We start from the raw sequence: 20,235 nt of genomic DNA, 5'->3' as shown, positions 1-20,235 counted from the left end.
AAGAATCATTAAACGAGTCCGCCAATGTACCTTTTCCACGATTACTGAATTATAGATGGAGCTTTGTGGATGTAGGAAACCTTTATATTCAAAAACGACATGAACAAATAATATATAAACAACAAGTTCAAATCAATAAATAAGTTAGGTACTGTGCTAATCTTCTTTCAAGCTTCAAGTTTCATGCTTTCTCGACACTCTGTACAATACCAAATGCCTTTTGGTGGCTCTACCAGACCAACGCAAGGTAAATGAAACCATTCACGCTTACAGTTTTCATTATCACATCCAATCATCTGGCCATAGGAAACTTGTTGACAATAGCAATAAAGTTGCTCGCCCTCGTTCAATTCCTCCGACTCTAGGATATTTGGTTTCGCTGAAAGGTCATCTGTTGTTTGTCTTCATCCGAGTTAGCACATCTTATTTTCGAAGAATGATTTGCTAATCAGCAATAATAATGTATACATACCTAGTTCCTCTTCGTCCTGGCCTTCGCTCCACAACAGTAACAACATTTGGTTTTGTTCTATGAAGAGGGGAAGTTGATTTCCGCTGTGCAGTTGTTTTTCGCCGCTTGCTAGGAGTGTTATTAGTAGCATGGGGAACATCCGTATTGTCATTTTCATGATGCACAGAGGATCGTTCTTCGATAGGGTGTCCTGGATAAGAAGTATGGTGATTTTGCTGCTGATGATCCGTATGCTGCTGTTGGGGTTGATTTCTTCTCGTTTCTTTCTTTCCTTCCATCCTTTGATTGCTATTAGGATGGTTAAATAAAGCACGCCCATCCGGATACCCTAACCGTAATTGCTGTGGAATTTCCAGCTCCACGTATTCAAAATCGGCATCCAATCTATCGATACACTGGTTTATATTATCCATCGCTTCTGTAGCCAAACATATTTTGGAATCTGAGAAAGGAATCATTCCTTTGATATCATTCTCTAGCTGCAAGCAACGATTATTTATAGGATTATTTCCAGCTTTCCCATCTCTCAAAATCGACTCTATTTCATCTGTTACATTCGTTTTTAATTCTTTTTTCTGTTAGCCCATAACAATTATTTTTTCGCTAGAGACGCGTACCTCGAGACCGGGCATCAATTTCTTTTAAATACGTAAAGTTACTGCACACTGACTCCGGAATGGAAACAATGGCTATAATTAGTAAACCAGAAACTCAAATCTTTCTTTCTTACCATCTGTAAAATCATTTAGAGCTGCAAAAACTTCAATGCCGGTCGTCCCCATGTTGTAGACGGTATGCAAGTTCTTTGAACGAAAGCACATACATACAAAGACAGAAGGCTGTCCTCAATTGCTCAAATTTGTATGAAAAACTTTATAGAATAAGCGAATAAAGTATATAAATTTATTTTAATTCCCTATTTCCTCTTATTTCAGTTCACAAATTGTATTCTGCATTCCAAGTCCATTAAAAGTTATCGCAGATCGTAGTCTTCGTTTGCTGATCTTTTTCACATTGTCGAATACGTCCACAATTCTTTTGGGCTCTTTTCAAGTTTTCAAGTTTTTTACGGACTCAATGTTTTGCAGGATTCACCTTCTTTACTAGAAAAGGACAATTGACTAAAATACTATTCATAATTTCCCAAGAAGCTTTACTCTTTATATTTTGATTACCGGGCCATGCTACTTTCAGCACTACTTGATCTGCTTCCTTGGTTTGATGAAATTATGTTAAAGAATTCATGTAGAATCTTTTCCGCTCTATAGGCGCCAAAAGTAAATTATGATTTATTTAGAATTATATACTTGAGCTAGCATCCCTTTGTGAATCTTTTCTACTATCGTGTTTAGCACTTGAAGCGTCAGAATTAGAATATGCTACTACTTCCAAAATGCTTTTATAAACAGGCTTCCAATATAGGAAAAGATTATCTTGCAAATGTTTCTATATTATTCTTTTTATTAACATTTCATTCAGTTTTGGGGAACCGAAGTTGATAAATCTGGTTATTTTGGCATACCAGCCCACTCTTACAAATGTGACAGATGTAAGTGTGTGGACCAACGTTGGTTTTACTTAATCCTTTGTCTGCAATTTTAATGTTTCGGTGAATTAAACACATTATAAGCGTGTTGTAAGATCTGCTCTTTTTGTTTTGTGAATTTGTAACAGAGCTCTGCACCTATATTGGTTGAGCGCTTAGACAATGAATACCCTACGTTCATTTCGAAGATTTCTAGGCTCTAGTTCTGAAGAATCCGATGGAAATTCAAATATAACATTAATGCTTAGACAGGAATCAGAGTCCCTGTCGCAAACGTCTTTGACGACTTCAGAAGAGTCGAATCCTCAGTGCTTTGACAATCTAATTAAAGCTCAAGTACTTTCTTCTGAAGCTTCCAGAGGTTTACTGTCGTTAAATGATAATGTTAAGCTAGAAATCCTGAATAGTCTGAATGAAAAAAACAAAAAGAAACAGAGTCGGATGTTGTCGTGGAAAAAGAAGAAAACGTCGTACAGCGAACCAATTGATTTTATTTCCTATATCGTCAATACTTCAATCGATTATATGGATGAGACTATAATACATAAACTGGCCCTTTTACTTCGAAAAGAGCAGATCTTGTAAGTTGAGCATTGTGAATCACCTGAAGCGCAAGAGAGATGGTTCACCAAATTTTAGCTCGTTGTTTCTCTCTTTGAATGCGGTAGCTGATTCCTGCCTTTTCTTCTAAAGTCGTTGTTTCTAACTTGTTTAGATGGGTAACGTGTTTTATCCACTATGGGGGATTCGGTGTAATATTCTGTATGGTAGAGAAGATTTCAAGGATTGAGTGGAGAGAAAATTTACATGATATGCTTTTGGATCGATTTCTTCTCTGTCTCAAAGCCATGTGCACAGTCCAGGTAAGAGTCCTGCACTCATAATAAAGAGCTAAAAATGGTTTTTATACTAACAATTCGCCATAGTTAGGGTTGGAATGCTTAATACGATCCTTCTATCACGTCCAGCAACTCGTTCAACTTTTGTTTTCAAAGAAGCAGCCTTCTGACTTTGTTACTCGAGAAGTCATCATTCAAATAATTATCTTATACCTAAAAGCACATACTAATAGAGAAGTCGGTGCTAAAACAGTGTTTTCGTTTCTTGAGGATTCTGAAGAAGAAACTGAAGAAGTCGATTTTATAAAGGAGGCCCGCGTAAAGCGGCCATATAGAAAATGGATAATTGAATTAGAATATGTTGCAAAAAACGTGTTTTGGGTATGGAATCATGATCGGAATATCATTGACTTGGAGCCTGATCTAGAAGAACTTTATGATCCTCCGCTTGGATTTATTGAAGGCATTGAGACAGAAGCAACAAGCTACATCGCCTCACACATTGAATTATCTAATGAGCTATTGGTCTCATTAGATATAAAAGATCGAATGCAAAAGCGTCTTGAATTACAATTTAGTGGATTAGAGAGAATTATGGCATTGAGATTTCGAAAAAGCAGGTATGTCTTGAAAATCTTTGTTCTTTCAATTATTCTAACCCATTGCTAAGTCAAAAATTCCATAAAAAACTTCATGGTTCTTTACGTGAATGGGTGAAAGCTGCCCGAGCCGATAAATGGCCTTACAAATTCGTCCAAATGGGTTCTACCTAAGACAGTCTAATTTTTATTTATTAAGCTGTAATGATTATATGCATGCATATTTGAATGCTCCACATAGATGCATTCTGTACATTTCTTTTTTCTTTGTTTCCAAAAATCCTTCATCGCCTAAAGCCTAGTTTATCCAAAAATATTGATTTCGTTTGACTCAAGAGACTTAAGCATGGACAATGACAAATGTAAATCCGGAAAAATCTATAGATTCTTCATTTATCAACTGCAATGCCCATGACATATTTTCCTTATTAAATATTTTTTTATTACCAAACACATCCGGATATCTTTGAAATATCATTTCATCAAATATTTCAAAGACTTCGTCACCCTCCTCCGTGCTTGAAGCAGGATACCCTTCTTGAAGCATCTTAATAGAAAAAGGTAGTGCTTCGTGAGCAGATAAACAATACAAACATATTAAGAGTACAACATTATCTTGTTCTTCACTTGCAGCGATAGACTCCGCATCCGTCGTTCCATAAAGCTCTGTGATTACTTTTGAAAGTAGAGCAAAGTTGGGATGCTGAAGAAGAAATACAGAAACGGAGTTCAGAACAAGGTACTGCAATAAATTAGGGTGTGGGTGATATACCTTTTTCAGTTCTACCTCCATGAAATTCTTCACTTGTTCTAAAGATTGTTCCAAAATTTCTATTTGACCTTTTCTGTAAACGCTAGCATACTGTTGGCGTATGTTAGTTGGACTTTTGTCTGGATTATTATGTATAAGCAGCTGCAGACGCGAATTTATGTACATAAGCAAAATCTCAAATGATTTGATTTTACCGCGCAGACTCGAGTTGTAAGAAGACAAACCAAACATAGCTTGATGGGCCAAGATACGCTTTAACTCCAATGATGATGCACTAACAACAGTAAGGCATTGCAGGACTTTCTCATATGCGGAGAAATTTGCATTTTTTTGGAAGAAGAAGATTAAATTATTCAACTCAAATGTGTTGTCCTGTTGCAAAACAGACGTTTTTTGTTGTCTATACGGTAAATCAGGGTGAACAGATACTCTAAGAGCAACATTATCAAACGCATTGTCCTCTAAACAAAATCCGTATCCTAAAAGCAATTCTTCATTTCCTTTAGGACCATAATTATTAAAAATCTGCTGACCTCTAGAAGTAGTGTTTTGAGAGACCAACTGGACTGACATAGTATCGCGAACATCCGTCTTCCAAAGAATTGGCTGCATAGCCTTATGATTTAAGCTATCGATCAACGGGAGAAGTATAGGACTTGCGTCTTCCTTACTGATACGAGAGTTAATCAAGCTAGAAGAAAAGCACCTTGACGTAAACACAGTCGCAGCCCAGATAAAAAGATCAAACGTGAATTGGTTTGTAGAGAACGATCCCAATTTCAAGACATCTTCGTAAGCATGTCGCCAATTATGCAATCGATCTTGTAGAGCAAATTCAATATTTGTGGCTTTTAAATACTGCTTATCCTCATCGTTAAAATATGTGGGAGTATTGAAGCTTTTTGGGAGATACTCAATGTACGCAGCCCATTTGCTATTCGACGTTTTGAGGCTTTCCAGAACCAAAAAGGTATAAAGGACTATTTCTTGAGACAAGGATTTGAAATCTGGATTTATTGATTGTAAAGAGGCTAACGCCGTTTCGTAAGTAATGGCATACTCAAATGGGCAGGAAATAAGTACTTCATTAGGTTCAATATCAGCTTTTGCAGTGGCTACGAATTCACCGTAAGCAGAAAGCTCATCATGGGCAGAAACGAAGTCTACATTCTCATTTAGCTTGCACCCATTTCTGTGGGCTTCTGTAAATAATTTATCCATACGTCCTTGTTGATGTTACGATGACTGCAAAGTATTTAAAAGATTTTTGGCTACAAGTAAAAAAAAATCGTTTCACTTGCTTAAGTTCAAACAAAAGAGAAAATAATTCAGCCGAAACGTCTAAGCTGGTTTAAATTACTTCCACTCTTTGTAGTAGGTGGAGAGTACAAGCTGTTTTTGATCTAAACACCGCCAAGCTAATATCGACGAAGCTTTTGTAAGTTTTTTAAATATATCCTATGACTAAATATTAATATTGTTGTTGTAGAATAAACAAAAAGGTTGCTCATACTAAGTTGTTTATAGTACTACATTATTTCCAAAATTTCCTTTCTCAATCAGTTCATTTCTATTCTTTCTCTTTTAAATATAGGCTCAATTGACTAAAGTGATTTGAAAAAATTGAATCGAAACTTGCAAAATGAATTTTCAAGCGATTACTGAACGATTTAAGAATATGATGCAGCAGAAAACTACACGTCCCTCTACTGCATCCCAGCCTCCAGAAAGCTTTGCATTCTATCATCAGATCAGGCAATTGTCCCAAGAGCCATGGACGTACGAAGATCCGGAATTGCAAGATGTGGCTATGTCTATCCTGCCTTTAGAAAAACTATTTGAAGATGCTACGAAAAGAGAAAAGGATGGCAATGGATCATGGGGTTACCAAGATTATCTCATTCAATCCCTTCTTTCTTGGTTCAAACAAGAATTTTTTTCTTGGGTTAATTCTCCGAAGTGTGAAAGTTGTCAGGTAATAATTATACCCTTATTAGATTAAGGGTATTTGCTTATATAACAAATAATTACTAACATTGTTGCAGTCTGATACACATTTAATAGGTGCTTGTAGACCAAACACAGAGGAAAGTTTCCAAGGTTGTAATAACGTTGAAGTATATCAATGTAATGGTTGTTCTCGTCAGCAGAGATTTCCTCGGTACAACAAAGTTCGTCCTCTACTTTTTTCAAGAACAGGAAGATGTGGAGAATGGGCCTGCGTATGTATATTAGCATAATAAACTATCATCTAACTTCAATAGTGCTTCACGTTTTTATGTCGTGCGCTTGGTTCCAGAGCTCGCTGGGTTTGGAATGCGGAAGATCATGTTTGGACTGAAGTCTATAGTTTCAAGCAAAACAGATGGGTACATGTGGATTCTTGCGAAGAATCATTTGATCAGCCATTAATTTATGAGCAAGGTATCATATCATTAATCCTTAATGTTGGCGCTAACTTACATTTTAGGATGGGGGAAAAAGATGTCATACTGCATTGGATTTTCAAGTAAGTCAATCAAACATCTAATGACAAAGTAGACTTACCAAGTTTTAGTCGACAGTGTTCGTGATGTCTCTAGTCGTTACATTCGCGATCCAGAGAATGGTAACCCTAGAAATCGTTGTCCAGAAATTGTAATTGAGCATACTATAAAGTCATTAAACGAGGAATTCCGTTCTGCTTTAAGTGAATATGACCGATCCAAACTTTTAGATGAAGACCGGAGAGAAAAAGAAGAGTTGATCAGTTACAGAACGCGGGAAGATCTTTCTTCCTCTGCTTTACCAGCTCGTCAAACTGGTAGCGAGGATTGGAAACGTGAAAGAGGAGAGGGCGGTAACTAAGGCTTGGAAGATCGATTGGTCTAAAAAGTAATGAAAAAAAAAACGTTAGATATCATGTAAGAAATTCTATAGATAAATGATTATCTATAAACCCTATAAATAGCTCACTCCTTCAGATTAAACGATAGCCAACATTTTGTATACCATCTTTCTAACTTCAAAAAATTGATTACTTAAACCTCCTTCAATAGAGATTTTACCGCCGCTAAGTTTTCTTACAGCAACGACTCCACCACATAATAAAACACCTTCACCCTTAAGCTCAGCGGATATTCCTTGATCTAGAAGTGCTTTGCGGAGTTCAGCTAGTTTGGTGTTTCCTACTAGGAGAGGAGCAGCACGTGGCGCTCTAGCCAAATCTGACCGCAATGTCACAGGGTTAAGAACAGGAAGATGATCTGCCTCCTTTTCGGCATCGTTCCGTTTCGCATCCTCTTCGTTTGCTTCTGAATCTTGGATTTCTGATTCCGAAGGCTTCTCAATTTTTGCCAGCATATGTGAAACCTCACAGTTTCCTACCTTTGTCCAAATCAGATTTCGAATCAAGTCATCTGAAAGCTTGAGACTAAAGGCGTTGACGTCTATACTAACATTGATGTCCTCTCCGTACTTCGGAAGGTAAACGTCCTTAGTAAACGCACTAAGAGCACTACATGTACGTTTCATGTCTTCCCTTTCTTCATCTGTAGCATGAATAAGCACTAGTTTCCGAGGATTTACTTGGGGTATAATTGTTTTTAAAGAACGGCCGTCGTGCAATCCTTCAATATCAATGAATTGTACTTGACATGATATCCTTATCATTAAATCTTCGGCCACAATCTTTGAGGGAATTTCTTCTTGTAATTCGTCCTCATTTTGTCCATGAATTCCATCATTTATTTCTGACCATTTCCTTTTTCCTGTAGGATCTATAGCGGTACTATCAGATGGTGAAGCTTCTGCTTCGAAGTTATTCATCGGTTCGTTGATGATCACAAAATCTTCTTGCTTAACCACTTCGCCAAATTCATCAATCCTTCGTCTTTTCTCAACATAAGGGAACATTTTATACTTAGTTTGCAAATTCTGTACAGACTGGTCACGAAGGTTTAAATCAAAAGACTTCCCAGATAAGAATAAAGCTGATCCAAGGGCAGCCCCAGGAGCTTCAGGAGTCAATCCCATTTCATCGTCTTCTTCATCAGAAGAGGAAGACAAATCTTCATCCAATATTGTTTTATTTCGGAGTTCCAAAGCACTATCTTCAGCGGTCCGACTTATTTTCTGTAGCTGTTGTTCTTGGTATTGCTTCAGCTCCTCGCCCGCTAAAGCTTCCATGCGTTTTACCTTGATATTATGTTCTGCGTATAATCCGACTGGGGGAGGAATATCCATTAATTTTTTGCATGCCTGTTCCCAATAGCGTATAAATTGTTTAGCTAGAGAAGATTGGCATCTTGACTTTTGGGTAAACAAAATTAAATCGTTCGAGTTTTGAGACATAAAATTAAGTAAGATTTGCTGAGAAAATCCACATTCCAATGTTAAGGAAGTAGAAAGGATCACTTTGGGACCAGGTGCAATGCTGGATAGTTGAGAATAATCCGTAATTGTATGTATGTTGCGAAATTCCAGAAGGCTCTCATCTATACCAAAATCACGAACAATGTTATCTCCCATCCATTCAATCATACTCCTTGCATAATCTATAGTTTTAGTAGAGGTAGGAGACAAAAAGAAGATGGGAAAGGGTAAAGGAGGCTGTGTTGAAGACCAATGGCTATCCAAAAAGCAACATAATTCCAAAACTCGAGAAGAAGAATCTACGGGGAGTAGAACTGTACCGCCTTTATAAAGGGAAGACATCACAGATTCGATTAATGCTTCATCCCGCTTTTTGCGCGAAGGGGTGGAAACCAAAGCATTATTTGCATCTGTGATCAACGTGTTGGGACGATTTAAAGCTTCCAAAATGTGCCCATTCGAGTATAAAGCAGCACCGTTTAGATGCTTATCCTTTGAATGATTCCAATCAACAGCATAGAGAATACTCTCCGACTCTTTTAAAAGGCTCCATAAAGTACCACCCAAAGAATGCCCTGCGTTATAAGCAGTGATTGTTAGGCCATTACATTTTCCTAATGTTATATCGTTAGTATTTACTATGAAATACAGGCAATTCGAAGATAGACTTACCTAACAAAGAAGTTGGCTGTGAATAACGCAAAGCAATAATACTGTCAAAAACTTGATTGACTTGTTCTTTTGTAATATCGCCGACGAGATTACTTTTGATAGCATCCAACATGGTCATTCGACCCATATTTATAACAGGCAAAGTTGCATATATATGAGCATTTTTCCAGTCATATTTATGATATGCGTATACTAATCCTCCTAAATGAGATAAATCTGAATGAGACAACAAAATCAAATCCGGCTGTTCAGATACAGGAGGGTGCTCCAAACTATCATCACTTCCTGGGTCAATATAAATGTGAATTCCATCCAATTCAATATGAGATGTTCCACAGAGAGATTTTGTTTCTAAGCATTGGTAGTTGAGCATGGTTTGCTCAAATCTACGCCAGATTTGATCTAAGTGAATAAACCTTGGTGGTAGCGCTAAGGGTTCGTGTTTCTTGGAACTAAGAGTAAGCGTCCTGTAAACTTAGTCTTTTACTCTTTAATACAATGATAAATTAACTTTTCTTTACTTGTTTTTTTGCTTACAGATAGAATCAAGATTTGACAAATTGGGTTTGTGTGCGTAAGTCCTTATGAGATACAACTGTGAAAGCAATTTATCAATGAATATAATTTTTCTTAAGTTATTATAAAACTAAAGTAATTTATCTTTTTCATGGCTCTCTCGGGGGAAAGGGAGGAATGTTGTTGCTTAATGTGAAGATGCAGCATTAAGAAACGAATGGCAGCTTCCATATGACCTACAACCTATTCGACAATTCAACTGCAGTTATGTAAAAACTTCTCCTAGATGTGGCTTGTCAAAGTAGGATTAGCTCGCAAAACCACCAAGTGGTGCCAGCAGATATTCGCCTCGTCGTTTTCTATAGCTTAAGACGTTATTTACAAAATCCTTCCATTCAGGGCAATAAGCGGCTCATGTTAGGTATACACCTTTCAATATGTGTAAAAAGAACATTCATAATTCCTCTAAAACTCCACAATAGTTCTGCTTTCAGATAAGACATATATCTATTTCAGGGAATATTATCTCCTGGATATAAAGTACGATTTGACGAGGTACAAAAACCCTATGTCAAGGTCTCTCTCTTTAGTGACCTTTTTAATCCTCTAATCCTTTTCTAGACGTAAGTTGTATAGTACTCTCATCTTCTACAAAAGCATTTTTCAATCCACTAGAACGAAATTTCAAAAACCATAGATTCCATAAGGAAGGCCATGGGAATCATAATATAGCAGCCTTTAATATCTTATGAGTATTCATAAGTAGCTGGTGAACATAATTGCCCTTGAAATAGCTTGTAGAAATGAAGAAAAGGAAGGTCATTCGTTTGATACATATTCATTCTTCAAGACGTAGACAGTATAAAAGAGAAACCAAAACCAAAACCATTGAGATAAATAAGAAACCGATTAAAGAGTATGTAGGAAACATCCTAAAGGTATTTGACGACGATCTCACATTTTCCAATTGATTACGAAAAAATATCATGTAATACGTCTAGCACTATGAGGCATGAGATAAAATTAAAAAAGTTAAATACAAATTGAAATTTTTCCAAATCTCTGCTCACAACTGGAATTGAAAAAGACAAGACATATGTTCTTCAACAGGAACTGTATATGATCATCATGTATGCCATTCATAAATTTTTGGATCATAAATAAAATAAAGTTGCCTTACGGTTAGCTGATCTTGAAATGTTCAATTCATCTGCAGGATTTGTATAGTGCCTTGGTTCCTCTAGGTTATGGCTATGCTCACCACAAGAACAGCAAGAAAATACCTGAATTTTAGGATAGGCAGGTCGAACATGAGTACAAAGCAGCGAACCTTCGAAGTAAGACTAGAAACTATCCCAGAACTGTTGTAGTTGCTAACTTTCTCAGGATGCTATTGAATGTCTCAATTCTTTGCAGTCAAATGCGAAAGTGTTGGAGATGCTTCGAAATAGAGGAAAAATTCCCAATGATGAATCAATGATACAGATGAAAGAATATCTCAATAGGATTGGGTATCAGGTAAGCTAAGGCAAATGTATCAATAACCTGAAAACTATGAGGAAGCGACGAAATGAAGGCTCATGACTGCTAGTTCAAATAACTTAATAGCAAGAGCGTACGATTCATGCAAAAGCAATCTGACATTGTAACGCCGCGTTCATGTTGCCGAATGACTTTTAGCTTTACTTAGATCGTTTGGATATTTTGTCTGCAGACATCGTTTACATTATTTTTCCATTTTTTACACACTTTTGGAGAACTATTTTCTGACTAAGTTTCATTAGACTTCGGATTTGAATCGCTTAAACGTTATTCACGTTGCAGGAACGAAAGGAAAAGGCTCTACTTGCGCGTTTACATCTTCTATTTTTTCAGAAATTCAAAAGAAGCATCCTATTATTGCCCCCAAATGTATTGGTATGTATACGTCTCCTCATTTGCGATCAGTGTGTGAGCGTATTCAGCTTAATGGAAAACCTGTCTCTAAAGAAGTATTTACCAAATATTTCTTTCAAATGTGGGATCGTCTAGAGGATACCGCTTCTGAAGCAACTAATCCAGAGAAACCTATGTACTTTCGTTTTTTGACACTACTAGCTTGGCATGTTTTCCTGTCTGAAGGCGTCGATGCTGCTATAATTGAAGTCGGTATCGGAGGTGAATTTGACTCTACCAACTTAATTGAGAAACCCATAGTCACAGCTGTCACTAGCTTGGGATTAGATCATACTGCTCTACTTGGTAATACAATTTCAGAGATCGCTTGGCAAAAAGCAGGAATTTACAAGGATTCGGCGATTGCATTGACCTGTCAGCAGGTTCCTGAAGCTCTTCCCGTTTTGGAGCAGCGTGCCAATGAACGAGGAACTAGCCTAAAAATTATCAAAGCACCTATAAACTTGACAGCGGAAATGATTGGTCTTTCTGGAGCACATCAGTTGAGCAATGCCGCACTCGCAATGGAAATGGTAAACGAGTTCATTCACAAAACTAAACCTTCCTGTCCTGCTGATTTTATAAAAGATCCTGCCGTCTTTGATGGATTAAAGAATGTTCAATGGCCTGGTAGATGCCAAATGGAGACTATCAACGGAATCCAGTGGTGCTTCGATGGTGCACACACACAGGAGAGTTTAGAAGCAACCGGTGCTTGGTTAGCTTCAAAAAGACAACAGTTTCAAGAAGCCGAAGCGAGGGTGTTGGTATTTAACCAGCAGAGCAGAGATGACCCAGTAGCTTTAATTCGAGCTTTCCTAAAGGGCTATGAATCTCTAGGGAAGGACCTACCCTTTACGCATGCAATATTCTCCACAAATGTTACTTTTAGGGATGCCACTTATAACCCAGAATTACTGAGCGTCAATAGTGTCACAGATAAACGCCCCGCGTTATACGTTCAAGAAGCTTTGGCATCTTGGTGGAAGGAAAATCGTCCCTGTTTGAACGACGCCATAAAGATAGCTCCTACTGTAGAGGAAGCCATGGAAATGGTATACAATATTAAAGGAGAATCAAAAAACACATTTGTCTGTGTGACCGGAAGTCTTCATCTCACCGGCGGCGTCTTTGTCGTTTTGGATAAGGCTGCTTTTGAATAAGATTTAGTAATCCGTGCTTATTTACGAGAATAATTTGGAGTTTTGTCTTTGGAAATAATGTTATCTATATTAAAAGCAAGAGCTATCCTTTGCTGAGTTAGTAGCTTTGGTTTTTGTCATGAATGAATAGCTTAAATTACTGTTATACAAGCAGCATTAACTGTTTTGATAGATTACTTAATTAATTCTTTTTGCAATAGACAAAATGAACAATTTACATACCCTTTTTCGGGCATTTGTTTTTTTTTTCGCAATATATATGAATTGTAAAATAACTAAAAACCAGTAAAAAACAAATGTTTGGATGAACTTACAAACAAAAGAACTTGTTCACTAATGTAATATTGTATCTTTTTATCATTACTATATTAGCCATTTGGTGGAAAAGCTATCGCTCTGACTCGCATCACCACAACAATAAGTTACACCTTCTTTTTTCACGAAATTATACAAAATTTTTTAATTAGCATTACCATTATTAGTTTCTTCTATTTTCTACAAAGGATATGACGAGTTCTGGAGAAGGACATAATGATATTGCAACGATGAACCAAAAGTTTGCTTCATTGGATATGTTTGATTCTCCAAAAGTGAGAACTGAGAGAGAAGGGAGACCAACTCGCTTACTGGAAGGATTACAATCCGTGAACGCTGAAACAGCTTTTACACAAACGCATCCTTTTCAACATGAATGGACGTTATGGTTCTTGAAGCCTCCAACGCAAGGCTTGGAATGGGGCGATTTATTAAAAGAGATTATATCATTTAAAACTGTAGAAGAATTTTGGGGTATTTTCAAAACAATTGCGAAAGCATCCATGCTTCCTGCGAAATCAGACTATTCGTTCTTTCTCAGAGGCATACGCCCAGAATGGGAAGATCCCAACAATATGAATGGAGGAAAGTGGGCTTTCCAAAGCAAGCACAAAGGATCGAATTTGGATGAGCTATGGTTATATATGGTAAGTTGGTCATCACATACTACTACGGAATACAGGTTTCCTGCGATCAATTGACTAACACAATCGCATAGGTCCTTGCAGCATTAGGTGAAACGTTGGACCCTACCGGTAAAGAAGTCACAGGTGTTGTTTGTAACATGAGAAGGGGATTTTACAGAATTGCTGTGTGGACGCGTAATTGTAATGACAGAGAAATTTTGGAAAGAATTGGGTATGATAAATCTTGAAAGATTGGTCTCATTGATAAGTATTTCTAACATATTTTCAGTCTTCGTTTTAAAGAAATTTTGGGCATATCTGAGAAAGAAACTATAGAATATAGTGCTCACGAAGACTCTTCGAAGGCTGGCAGTATGCGCGCCAAGACCCGTATGAGTTTGTAAATGATGAGGATAGTGATGTTTGTTTCTTTCTGGAAAAATGTATTTTTGTATTTTACGAATCAAATTGTATGGGTGTGTTATTCCTTATTCTTTGTCTGTTTAGAAAATGTGTTTATCAAGGATTTCAGTCTGGGAATGTAAATACAAGAAATGTAAAAATTAATTCATTAGCCATAATCTTCTCAATCTTTTATGCTTTGCTTTGTTCATTTCCAAAACTGTCAAAGTGCATGCTCAAGGCATATACTTCTTTTACTTTTCCTCTTTTTGCTGATTTTGATGAATTCGGTTTTCAAACTTTTCAAATTCTGATATCGCAATTTCTTCTTCGGGGTCCAGGACCTGATTAACTTCTCGTACTTCTGGGATATAGTGATTCAACATTTGTTGAATACCACTCTTTAAAGTCACTGCAGATGAAGAACATGAGCGACAAGCACCGCGCAACTTTAACGAGACCATGCCTGTCTCCTCATCGAATCCACGAAATTCAACGTCACCGCCGTCTTCTTGAATTGATGGACGGATACTTGTTTCGAGGAGCTCTTTAATCATAGCAACGATTTGAGAATCGGATTCCAAAATTTGGGTGTCACTAGGACCATTCAATGGGTCACCAGATAGAACAGTCTCTCCATTGCTCAGATGCTCCATTATGGTGCTAAAAACTTCTGGCTTTAACCGTGACCAGGATTGAGATTCATCTTTGGAAACTGTAATAAAGTCTCTTCCATAAAATATACTTTTGACGCCAGGTATCCCGAAGAGCTTTTCAGCCAGAGGGGAGTTGTTGAATTCTTGGCTTCTCATATACTCTAAAGTGCCAATAGTGGGAGGAAGAATATCGAGTCCAGGCAAAAACTTGATTGCGTTTTCGTTTGGTGTTTCTTCTGATCTGATCCATATACTCCGAGACGAGGGCATTTGAAAGGCTAGAGGAAACGCATTGCGTCGCAAAAGTCTTGGATTAAATGTACCTGCTTGAAAAGAGTTCCTTGATAATGATAATCGTAGGTTTTTTAAAGCAAACATGATATTCCTTTATCACTTTCTATTATTCAACCGGTGTTTTCCTTTCCTATTATAAGATTCCAGTAATTGATTCTCTCAGCAATTTTACACAAACTGCTTCCAATTGAGATTGTAATACGCAAAAAATCAAGCGTTCTTCTGTAATAAAATGAGACTATTTGGGGAATTGTTTGTTTCAGCCAAGATGTTACAAGGCAATTTCATTTAATTACTATTTGGCAAATAACATTTCTTGCTCACGCCTGTGGGTATAGTGAGCTTTATTTAGTGCGCTAAATTAATTAGTAATGGATTGTGTAATTTGTAAAGTAAATTAAGAGTAACACGGTAGATAATGCAAAAGTCGAAATGCGTCAAGGTGGAAGTCGCCTAAATTGCAGGTTGACACGCGCGTATAACAGTAGCAAAAACAATATCAACATTCTCAAAGGTATCACTGAAACTCCTTTATATACAGAAGTTATTCATCATATCTCTTCGAAAACTCTGCTTAAATCGAATGGAAAAGGTAATATTAAGGTGTTTTTCTGAATAGCATCCACATTGAATATATATTAATCATGTTAGCCTCAATTGGAAGCTCGCGTCCAGTTGTTGGAGCAGCAAAAGCAACAATTGGAAAAGCAATTGCAAGAAGCGGTGTCAAAACTCAAGTATGTTTCACCTGGTCATGCTCATAAAGCATGGAACGCGTTTGTGCTGTATCATGTCGATTCGTAGACGAGACTTTTTCCTGCTGCGTGTTTTTTTTTTTTTTTTGTTTTCGAGTGGATTCTAACGTTTTTAGGAATCCAGATGCCAAGTACACGGTTCAAAGGCATATTGATTTGCTGCACACGTACAATGAAATCCGAGATGTAGCTCTTGGAATGATTGGAAAGGTTGCTGAACAAGAAAAATGTACAAGTGTGGAGTTGTTTCAAAGATTTGGCGTTGATTCTTCCGAGTAAAGATGGCCTATGGTTCTCAAAGATGAACGTTCATGTGTGGTAATGAACAATTACCTGATTTCTTCCGTCTTTTAGGTGGATGCTATTCTTTTTTCCTTCTAACCTGTTCATTGAATGACCTTTATGTCTTGTCGTATATTACATATTATCTATATTACATATTGTACACTATAAAAACAATCTAAGCGCTATTCGAATCGTCGGATGAGGATAAAAGTTTACTCATGTTCGAAACGTCTTGTGTGTTTGCGATGGATTCTAGTTTGATCAGTTGATGTGACCAAAAATCTCGATGTTGCTCGACCGGACCAGCCAGTTTTTCGTAGCGTTTCTCGAGATACATTACTCGCTCGTCTACCTCACGCGAAGGCACGATAGGTGATGCCTGCGTAACGGAATGAAGGGAAATCTGAAGTCCAGCCAATTGATCCAACAAAAAGTCTGTTGTTTCTGGTAAAGTTATTCGTTGCTCTTTTGGGATGCTGGAAAGAAAAGAAAGAGTTCCTAACTGTTGCTTCAATTGCTGCCGCCGTTCCTCGCTTTTTCGTAACCGCACCCTTAAAGAGTGACGGGCTTTGAGTTTTTCTGTGAGTGCTTGGGTAGCATCTTCTATTTCTTGATCGAGAGCAGCATCTTTTTCCACTGTAATTGTGTAGTCTGCTGTTTGCCCTTCTAAACGGAGGTAACCCTTGAGTTCTGGAGGATAATGGAAGATGTTTCTCAAAACATAGATTTCAAAGCGATCATAGTACCGATCAACAATACTCTCAAATAAAATTTCAAACTTGTGTAGTCCTTCTTCGATTTCCTGCGGAGACTTTTTTGTACTCGACAACGACGAAAATGCTCGATCAACACCGTTGACAGTTTTGTACAAAAGCTGATTGGTAATATTGATCACATCGTCTATAAAAGAAAGAGGTGTGAATTCAAATAGCTGAACCAACATCGTTGAGCAACTCGATTAGTTTCTGTTGGCGACAAAGACTTTACAATCGTTGTAAATTTGCCAAACACAGTTTCTGGCGGTATGCTCGGCTTTAAATTGTATGTTGCAAGGATTTATTATGAATTCAACGGTTTGTCCATGGCACCGAACAGTACTTTATAACTTTTCCCTCTTCGAGAACTAAGAGTGTGTATGGAAGGTATGGAAATCAAGTGAGCATATCAAATTGTTGCTAGGTACTATATTGTCACAAAAACGACCAAGACAAACTTGTGATATAGAAAAGACAAGTATTAAAACTTACAAATGAATTAGGGAACAAATCATTCATTTTTTGACTAGAACTCCACAGTGCTGCTTGTTTGTTTATTTTCCTTGTGTGCGCAAGACATCGCAAATTCATTTATGGATGCTTGAAACAGTACCGAATATGTTTACTGAACTAGAAGGTAGAATTCTGTATAAGATATTTGGCAGAAGAAAGACCATATGGCACCAGAATTTCTTCCAGTTACTCCCAAGAAGAAACAATGTCAAAAATCAAACTTATTTCATCTGATAATGAAGAATTTACTGTCGGTAGGTTTAGCAAAGTCGAAAACCAAGAAGGATTCTGTTCGCTAACATGAGGATTAGATCGACCTGTTGCTGGAAAAAGCATGTTGATCAACAATATGCTGGAAGGTATGTGAATCGTATAGAGAATTACTTGTATTAACTCATTTCGTTTAGATGTTGGTGAATTGAACGTCCCAATTCCTTTGCCAAACGTTTCTTCCAACGTATTAAGAAAGGTGCTCGAATGGTGTGAACACCACAAGAATGATTTGTACTCCAATACTGAGGAAGAAAGTGATATTCGACTCAAAAAGTCAACGGATATCGATGAATGGGACAAGAAGTTTATGTCGGTTGACCAGGAAATGCTCTTTGAAATTATTTTGGCTAGCAACTATCTCGATATAAAGCCACTGCTAGATACTGGCTGTAAAACAGTAGCAAACATGATTCGTGGAAAAAGCCCTGAAGACATTCGTAAAACCTTCAATATTCCCAATGACTTTACGCCTGAAGAAGAGGAGCAAATCCGTAAAGAAAACGAATGGGCCGAAGATAGGTAATTGGCGTTTCTTCTTTTGTTGTTATCTCATCTACGATTTTTTCTTTTGCTTACCTATCACGCATCTTTCCCTCGTACAAACTGCTGCTTTGACAGGTTCACAAGGATGAGCTTCTTTACGGATTTTTGCCGAAGACTCTCAGGAAGTCTTTGACAAATGAGTGAATGCTAAAATGCATCCGGTTATATTTCATACATATTATTTAATTTCTTCATGATACATTTATTTCATCTAAGTCCAGTAGAAGGTGAATGGACAGACTCCTTTTTACATTACATCAAACATCTGTCTTTAAATTCTTGAACAATGCAAGACAATCATCACGAAACCTCAGTGCGTAGGTCAAACATTACATTGAACTATCGCAAACAAATTTCAATTGATGTTCCTAAGATGTAAAGTTTCTTTTAGTGTTTATACAAGAACACTCAAGCTCATGTCAAAGGCTAACCCAGGAGTGAAATAGTTTCACCCAGCTCAGCTGTATTAAAGTGTCCTCAATGATGACTACTTATTTCATAGCATTCTACCTACAAATTTTGTACTATATCTTCGTATCTTCCTCACCAAGGTATGAAAATTGTTTACTAACGATGGCCCCAAATTCCCTATACGGAGGTTGAACAAAATTCATTATACAAAATTTACGAAATGAAAGTTGTTGTTCATTGATGTGTAAACCTGGGCAGAGGTTCTACACTGAAACGTTTTCTCGTTCTTTGATATCAGCCTTTATAATGAGCTGGACCACCATAGAGTCAGACGCTGGAGTTTTTACTGATTTGATTGAGAGCCTTGGAGTCTCAGGCATCGAAGTTGAAGAACTATACACGTTGGATGAAGAAACCTTGCGCAACTTTTCGTAAGTACCGTTAGTGCCAACCGACTTTTTGGCTTCATTATTTACTAATCTTTGTTTGTAATAGAGATATTTATGGGATTATCTTCTTGTTCAAATGGAAGAAACCTGATGGAAAGCCAGATGGTGAACTCGACTACGAATCCATAGATCGAATTTTCTTTGGTCAACAAGTCATAAATAACGCCTGCGCTACCCAGGCTCTTTTATCTGTTTTGCTGAATCACAACGAGGAGATCAACTTGGGTCCCAAGTTGAATGAATTTCGGGAATTCACAAAACTTCTACCTCCCGATCTCAAAGGAGAAGCATTGGGCAATTCTGAGGACATCCGTTGTGCCCACAATTCTTTCGCTCGCTCGGACCCTTTTGTGAGTGATGAAACAAAGGTTGCGACTGAAGATGACGATGTCTACCACTTTATTGCATATACCAACATTGACAATACCTTTTACGAACTAGATGGATTACAGCCTGCACCCATCAATCATGGCACCTGTACAAAAGAAGAGTTCCCTAAACGTGCTGTTTCTACCATTCAATCAAGAATTGGCAAGTACGATCCTAGTGAAATTCGGTTCAACTTGATGGCCATTTCTGAGGATAAGCGTCTCACTATTTCAAATAATTCAGATTTAACCGAAGAAGAAAAGGCGGCTTCTATAGCTGCTGAAGATGACAAACGTGCAGCGTGGAAACGTGAAAATCAGTTGCGTCGTCACAACTTTTTGGGACTAATCGTTGAATTGTCCAAGTTAATGGCTAAAGATCGTATTGCCCAAAATACTTGGGATACCACCATAGAGGAAGCTAAGAAGATGTACACAATGGAAAAATAGAGTCATATTGACTACCTTTTAATCACCTTGGATGAACACTCATCCTGTTACTTTACTCGTACATCAAAAGGCAAATAGAAATGAGTTAATGCATTATGTTCTATGACTTGCGCTGTATAAATAAACTAAAGTGATTACAGATAGTTTAACTACTTGTCACTAGTACTCATCTTCTTTTTTTAAGTATAAATAATACTTACTAGCATCACTGAAAAATCTGATACACTATGTAACACATTCAATTCATTGCACTTTCGAGATGGTTTTCACCTT

The 20,235-nt window shown here is 37.4% G+C and overlaps 12 protein-coding genes across 12 annotated transcripts; 7 read left to right on the top strand and 5 right to left on the bottom strand.

Annotated features, from left to right (window-relative positions):
* Positions 1-167: 167 nt before the first annotated feature.
* Positions 168-1,254, bottom strand: png2 (ING family histone acetyltransferase complex PHD-type zinc finger subunit Png2; the record flags this gene model as incomplete). Its single annotated transcript, XM_056180162.1, has 4 exons — positions 168-402; positions 473-1,040; positions 1,090-1,161; positions 1,203-1,254. 4 exons carry the CDS (start codon positions 1,252-1,254, stop codon positions 168-170), a joined length of 927 nt encoding a protein of 308 aa, XP_056035916.1.
* Positions 1,255-2,180: 926 nt separating this feature from the next.
* rid1 (GTPase binding protein Rid1) lies at positions 2,181-3,630 on the top strand (the record flags this gene model as incomplete). The annotated part of the gene is made up of 4 exons (XM_056180161.1): positions 2,181-2,599; positions 2,734-2,881; positions 2,945-3,477; positions 3,528-3,630. The coding sequence occupies 4 exons, from the start codon at positions 2,181-2,183 to the stop codon at positions 3,628-3,630; spliced, it is 1,203 nt and encodes a 400-aa protein (XP_056035917.1).
* A 166-nt stretch (positions 3,631-3,796) lies between these two features.
* On the bottom strand, positions 3,797-5,449 carry set10 (ribosomal lysine methyltransferase Set10; the record flags this gene model as incomplete). Its single annotated transcript, XM_056180160.1, has 1 exon — positions 3,797-5,449. The coding sequence occupies one exon, from the start codon at positions 5,447-5,449 to the stop codon at positions 3,797-3,799; it is 1,653 nt and encodes a 550-aa protein (XP_056035918.1).
* A 421-nt stretch (positions 5,450-5,870) lies between these two features.
* On the top strand, positions 5,871-7,075 carry ngl1 (peptide N-glycanase Ngl1; the record flags this gene model as incomplete). Its single annotated transcript, XM_056180159.1, has 5 exons — positions 5,871-6,203; positions 6,274-6,450; positions 6,493-6,652; positions 6,699-6,737; positions 6,786-7,075. The coding sequence occupies 5 exons, from the start codon at positions 5,871-5,873 to the stop codon at positions 7,073-7,075; spliced, it is 999 nt and encodes a 332-aa protein (XP_056035919.1).
* Positions 7,076-7,192: 117 nt separating this feature from the next.
* cft2 (mRNA cleavage and polyadenylation specificity factor complex) lies at positions 7,193-9,626 on the bottom strand (the record flags this gene model as incomplete). Its single annotated transcript, XM_056180158.1, has 2 exons — positions 7,193-9,195; positions 9,254-9,626. The coding sequence occupies 2 exons, from the start codon at positions 9,624-9,626 to the stop codon at positions 7,193-7,195; spliced, it is 2,376 nt and encodes a 791-aa protein (XP_056035920.1).
* A 1,390-nt stretch (positions 9,627-11,016) lies between these two features.
* On the top strand, positions 11,017-12,867 carry met7 (folylpolyglutamate synthase Met7; the record flags this gene model as incomplete). The annotated part of the gene is made up of 3 exons (XM_056180157.1): positions 11,017-11,106; positions 11,156-11,287; positions 11,554-12,867. 3 exons carry the CDS (start codon positions 11,017-11,019, stop codon positions 12,865-12,867), a joined length of 1,536 nt encoding a protein of 511 aa, XP_056035921.1.
* A 506-nt stretch (positions 12,868-13,373) lies between these two features.
* tif452 lies at positions 13,374-14,212 on the top strand (the record flags this gene model as incomplete). The annotated part of the gene is made up of 3 exons (XM_056180156.1): positions 13,374-13,829; positions 13,901-14,040; positions 14,098-14,212. 3 exons carry the CDS (start codon positions 13,374-13,376, stop codon positions 14,210-14,212), a joined length of 711 nt encoding a protein of 236 aa, XP_056035922.1.
* Positions 14,213-14,464: 252 nt separating this feature from the next.
* nfu1 (mitochondrial [4Fe-4S] cluster transfer protein Nfu1) lies at positions 14,465-15,244 on the bottom strand (the record flags this gene model as incomplete). Its single annotated transcript, XM_056180155.1, has 1 exon — positions 14,465-15,244. The coding sequence occupies one exon, from the start codon at positions 15,242-15,244 to the stop codon at positions 14,465-14,467; it is 780 nt and encodes a 259-aa protein (XP_056035923.1).
* Positions 15,245-15,743: 499 nt separating this feature from the next.
* On the top strand, positions 15,744-16,194 carry swi5 (recombination mediator Swi5; the record flags this gene model as incomplete). The annotated part of the gene is made up of 3 exons (XM_056180154.1): positions 15,744-15,752; positions 15,812-15,897; positions 16,032-16,194. The coding sequence occupies 3 exons, from the start codon at positions 15,744-15,746 to the stop codon at positions 16,192-16,194; spliced, it is 258 nt and encodes an 85-aa protein (XP_056035924.1).
* Positions 16,195-16,375: 181 nt separating this feature from the next.
* On the bottom strand, positions 16,376-17,143 carry mis12 (MIS12/MIND complex Mis12; the record flags this gene model as incomplete). The annotated part of the gene is made up of 1 exon (XM_056180153.1): positions 16,376-17,143. One exon carries the CDS (start codon positions 17,141-17,143, stop codon positions 16,376-16,378), a length of 768 nt encoding a protein of 255 aa, XP_056035925.1.
* A 530-nt stretch (positions 17,144-17,673) lies between these two features.
* skp1 (SCF ubiquitin ligase complex subunit Skp1) lies at positions 17,674-18,264 on the top strand (the record flags this gene model as incomplete). Its single annotated transcript, XM_056180152.1, has 3 exons — positions 17,674-17,722; positions 17,780-17,827; positions 17,876-18,264. The coding sequence occupies 3 exons, from the start codon at positions 17,674-17,676 to the stop codon at positions 18,262-18,264; spliced, it is 486 nt and encodes a 161-aa protein (XP_056035390.1).
* A 671-nt stretch (positions 18,265-18,935) lies between these two features.
* Positions 18,936-19,962, top strand: uch2 (ubiquitin C-terminal hydrolase Uch2; the record flags this gene model as incomplete). The annotated part of the gene is made up of 2 exons (XM_056180151.1): positions 18,936-19,126; positions 19,191-19,962. 2 exons carry the CDS (start codon positions 18,936-18,938, stop codon positions 19,960-19,962), a joined length of 963 nt encoding a protein of 320 aa, XP_056035389.1.
* Positions 19,963-20,235: the final 273 nt, after the last annotated feature.

Source organism: Schizosaccharomyces osmophilus, chromosome 1 (genome assembly GCF_027921745.1).
Source record: "Schizosaccharomyces osmophilus chromosome 1, complete sequence".
Taxonomy (NCBI): domain Eukaryota; kingdom Fungi; phylum Ascomycota; class Schizosaccharomycetes; order Schizosaccharomycetales; family Schizosaccharomycetaceae; genus Schizosaccharomyces; species Schizosaccharomyces osmophilus.
Note: the sequence above shows the minus strand (reverse complement) of the source record. Positions and strands in the feature narration are given on the sequence as shown.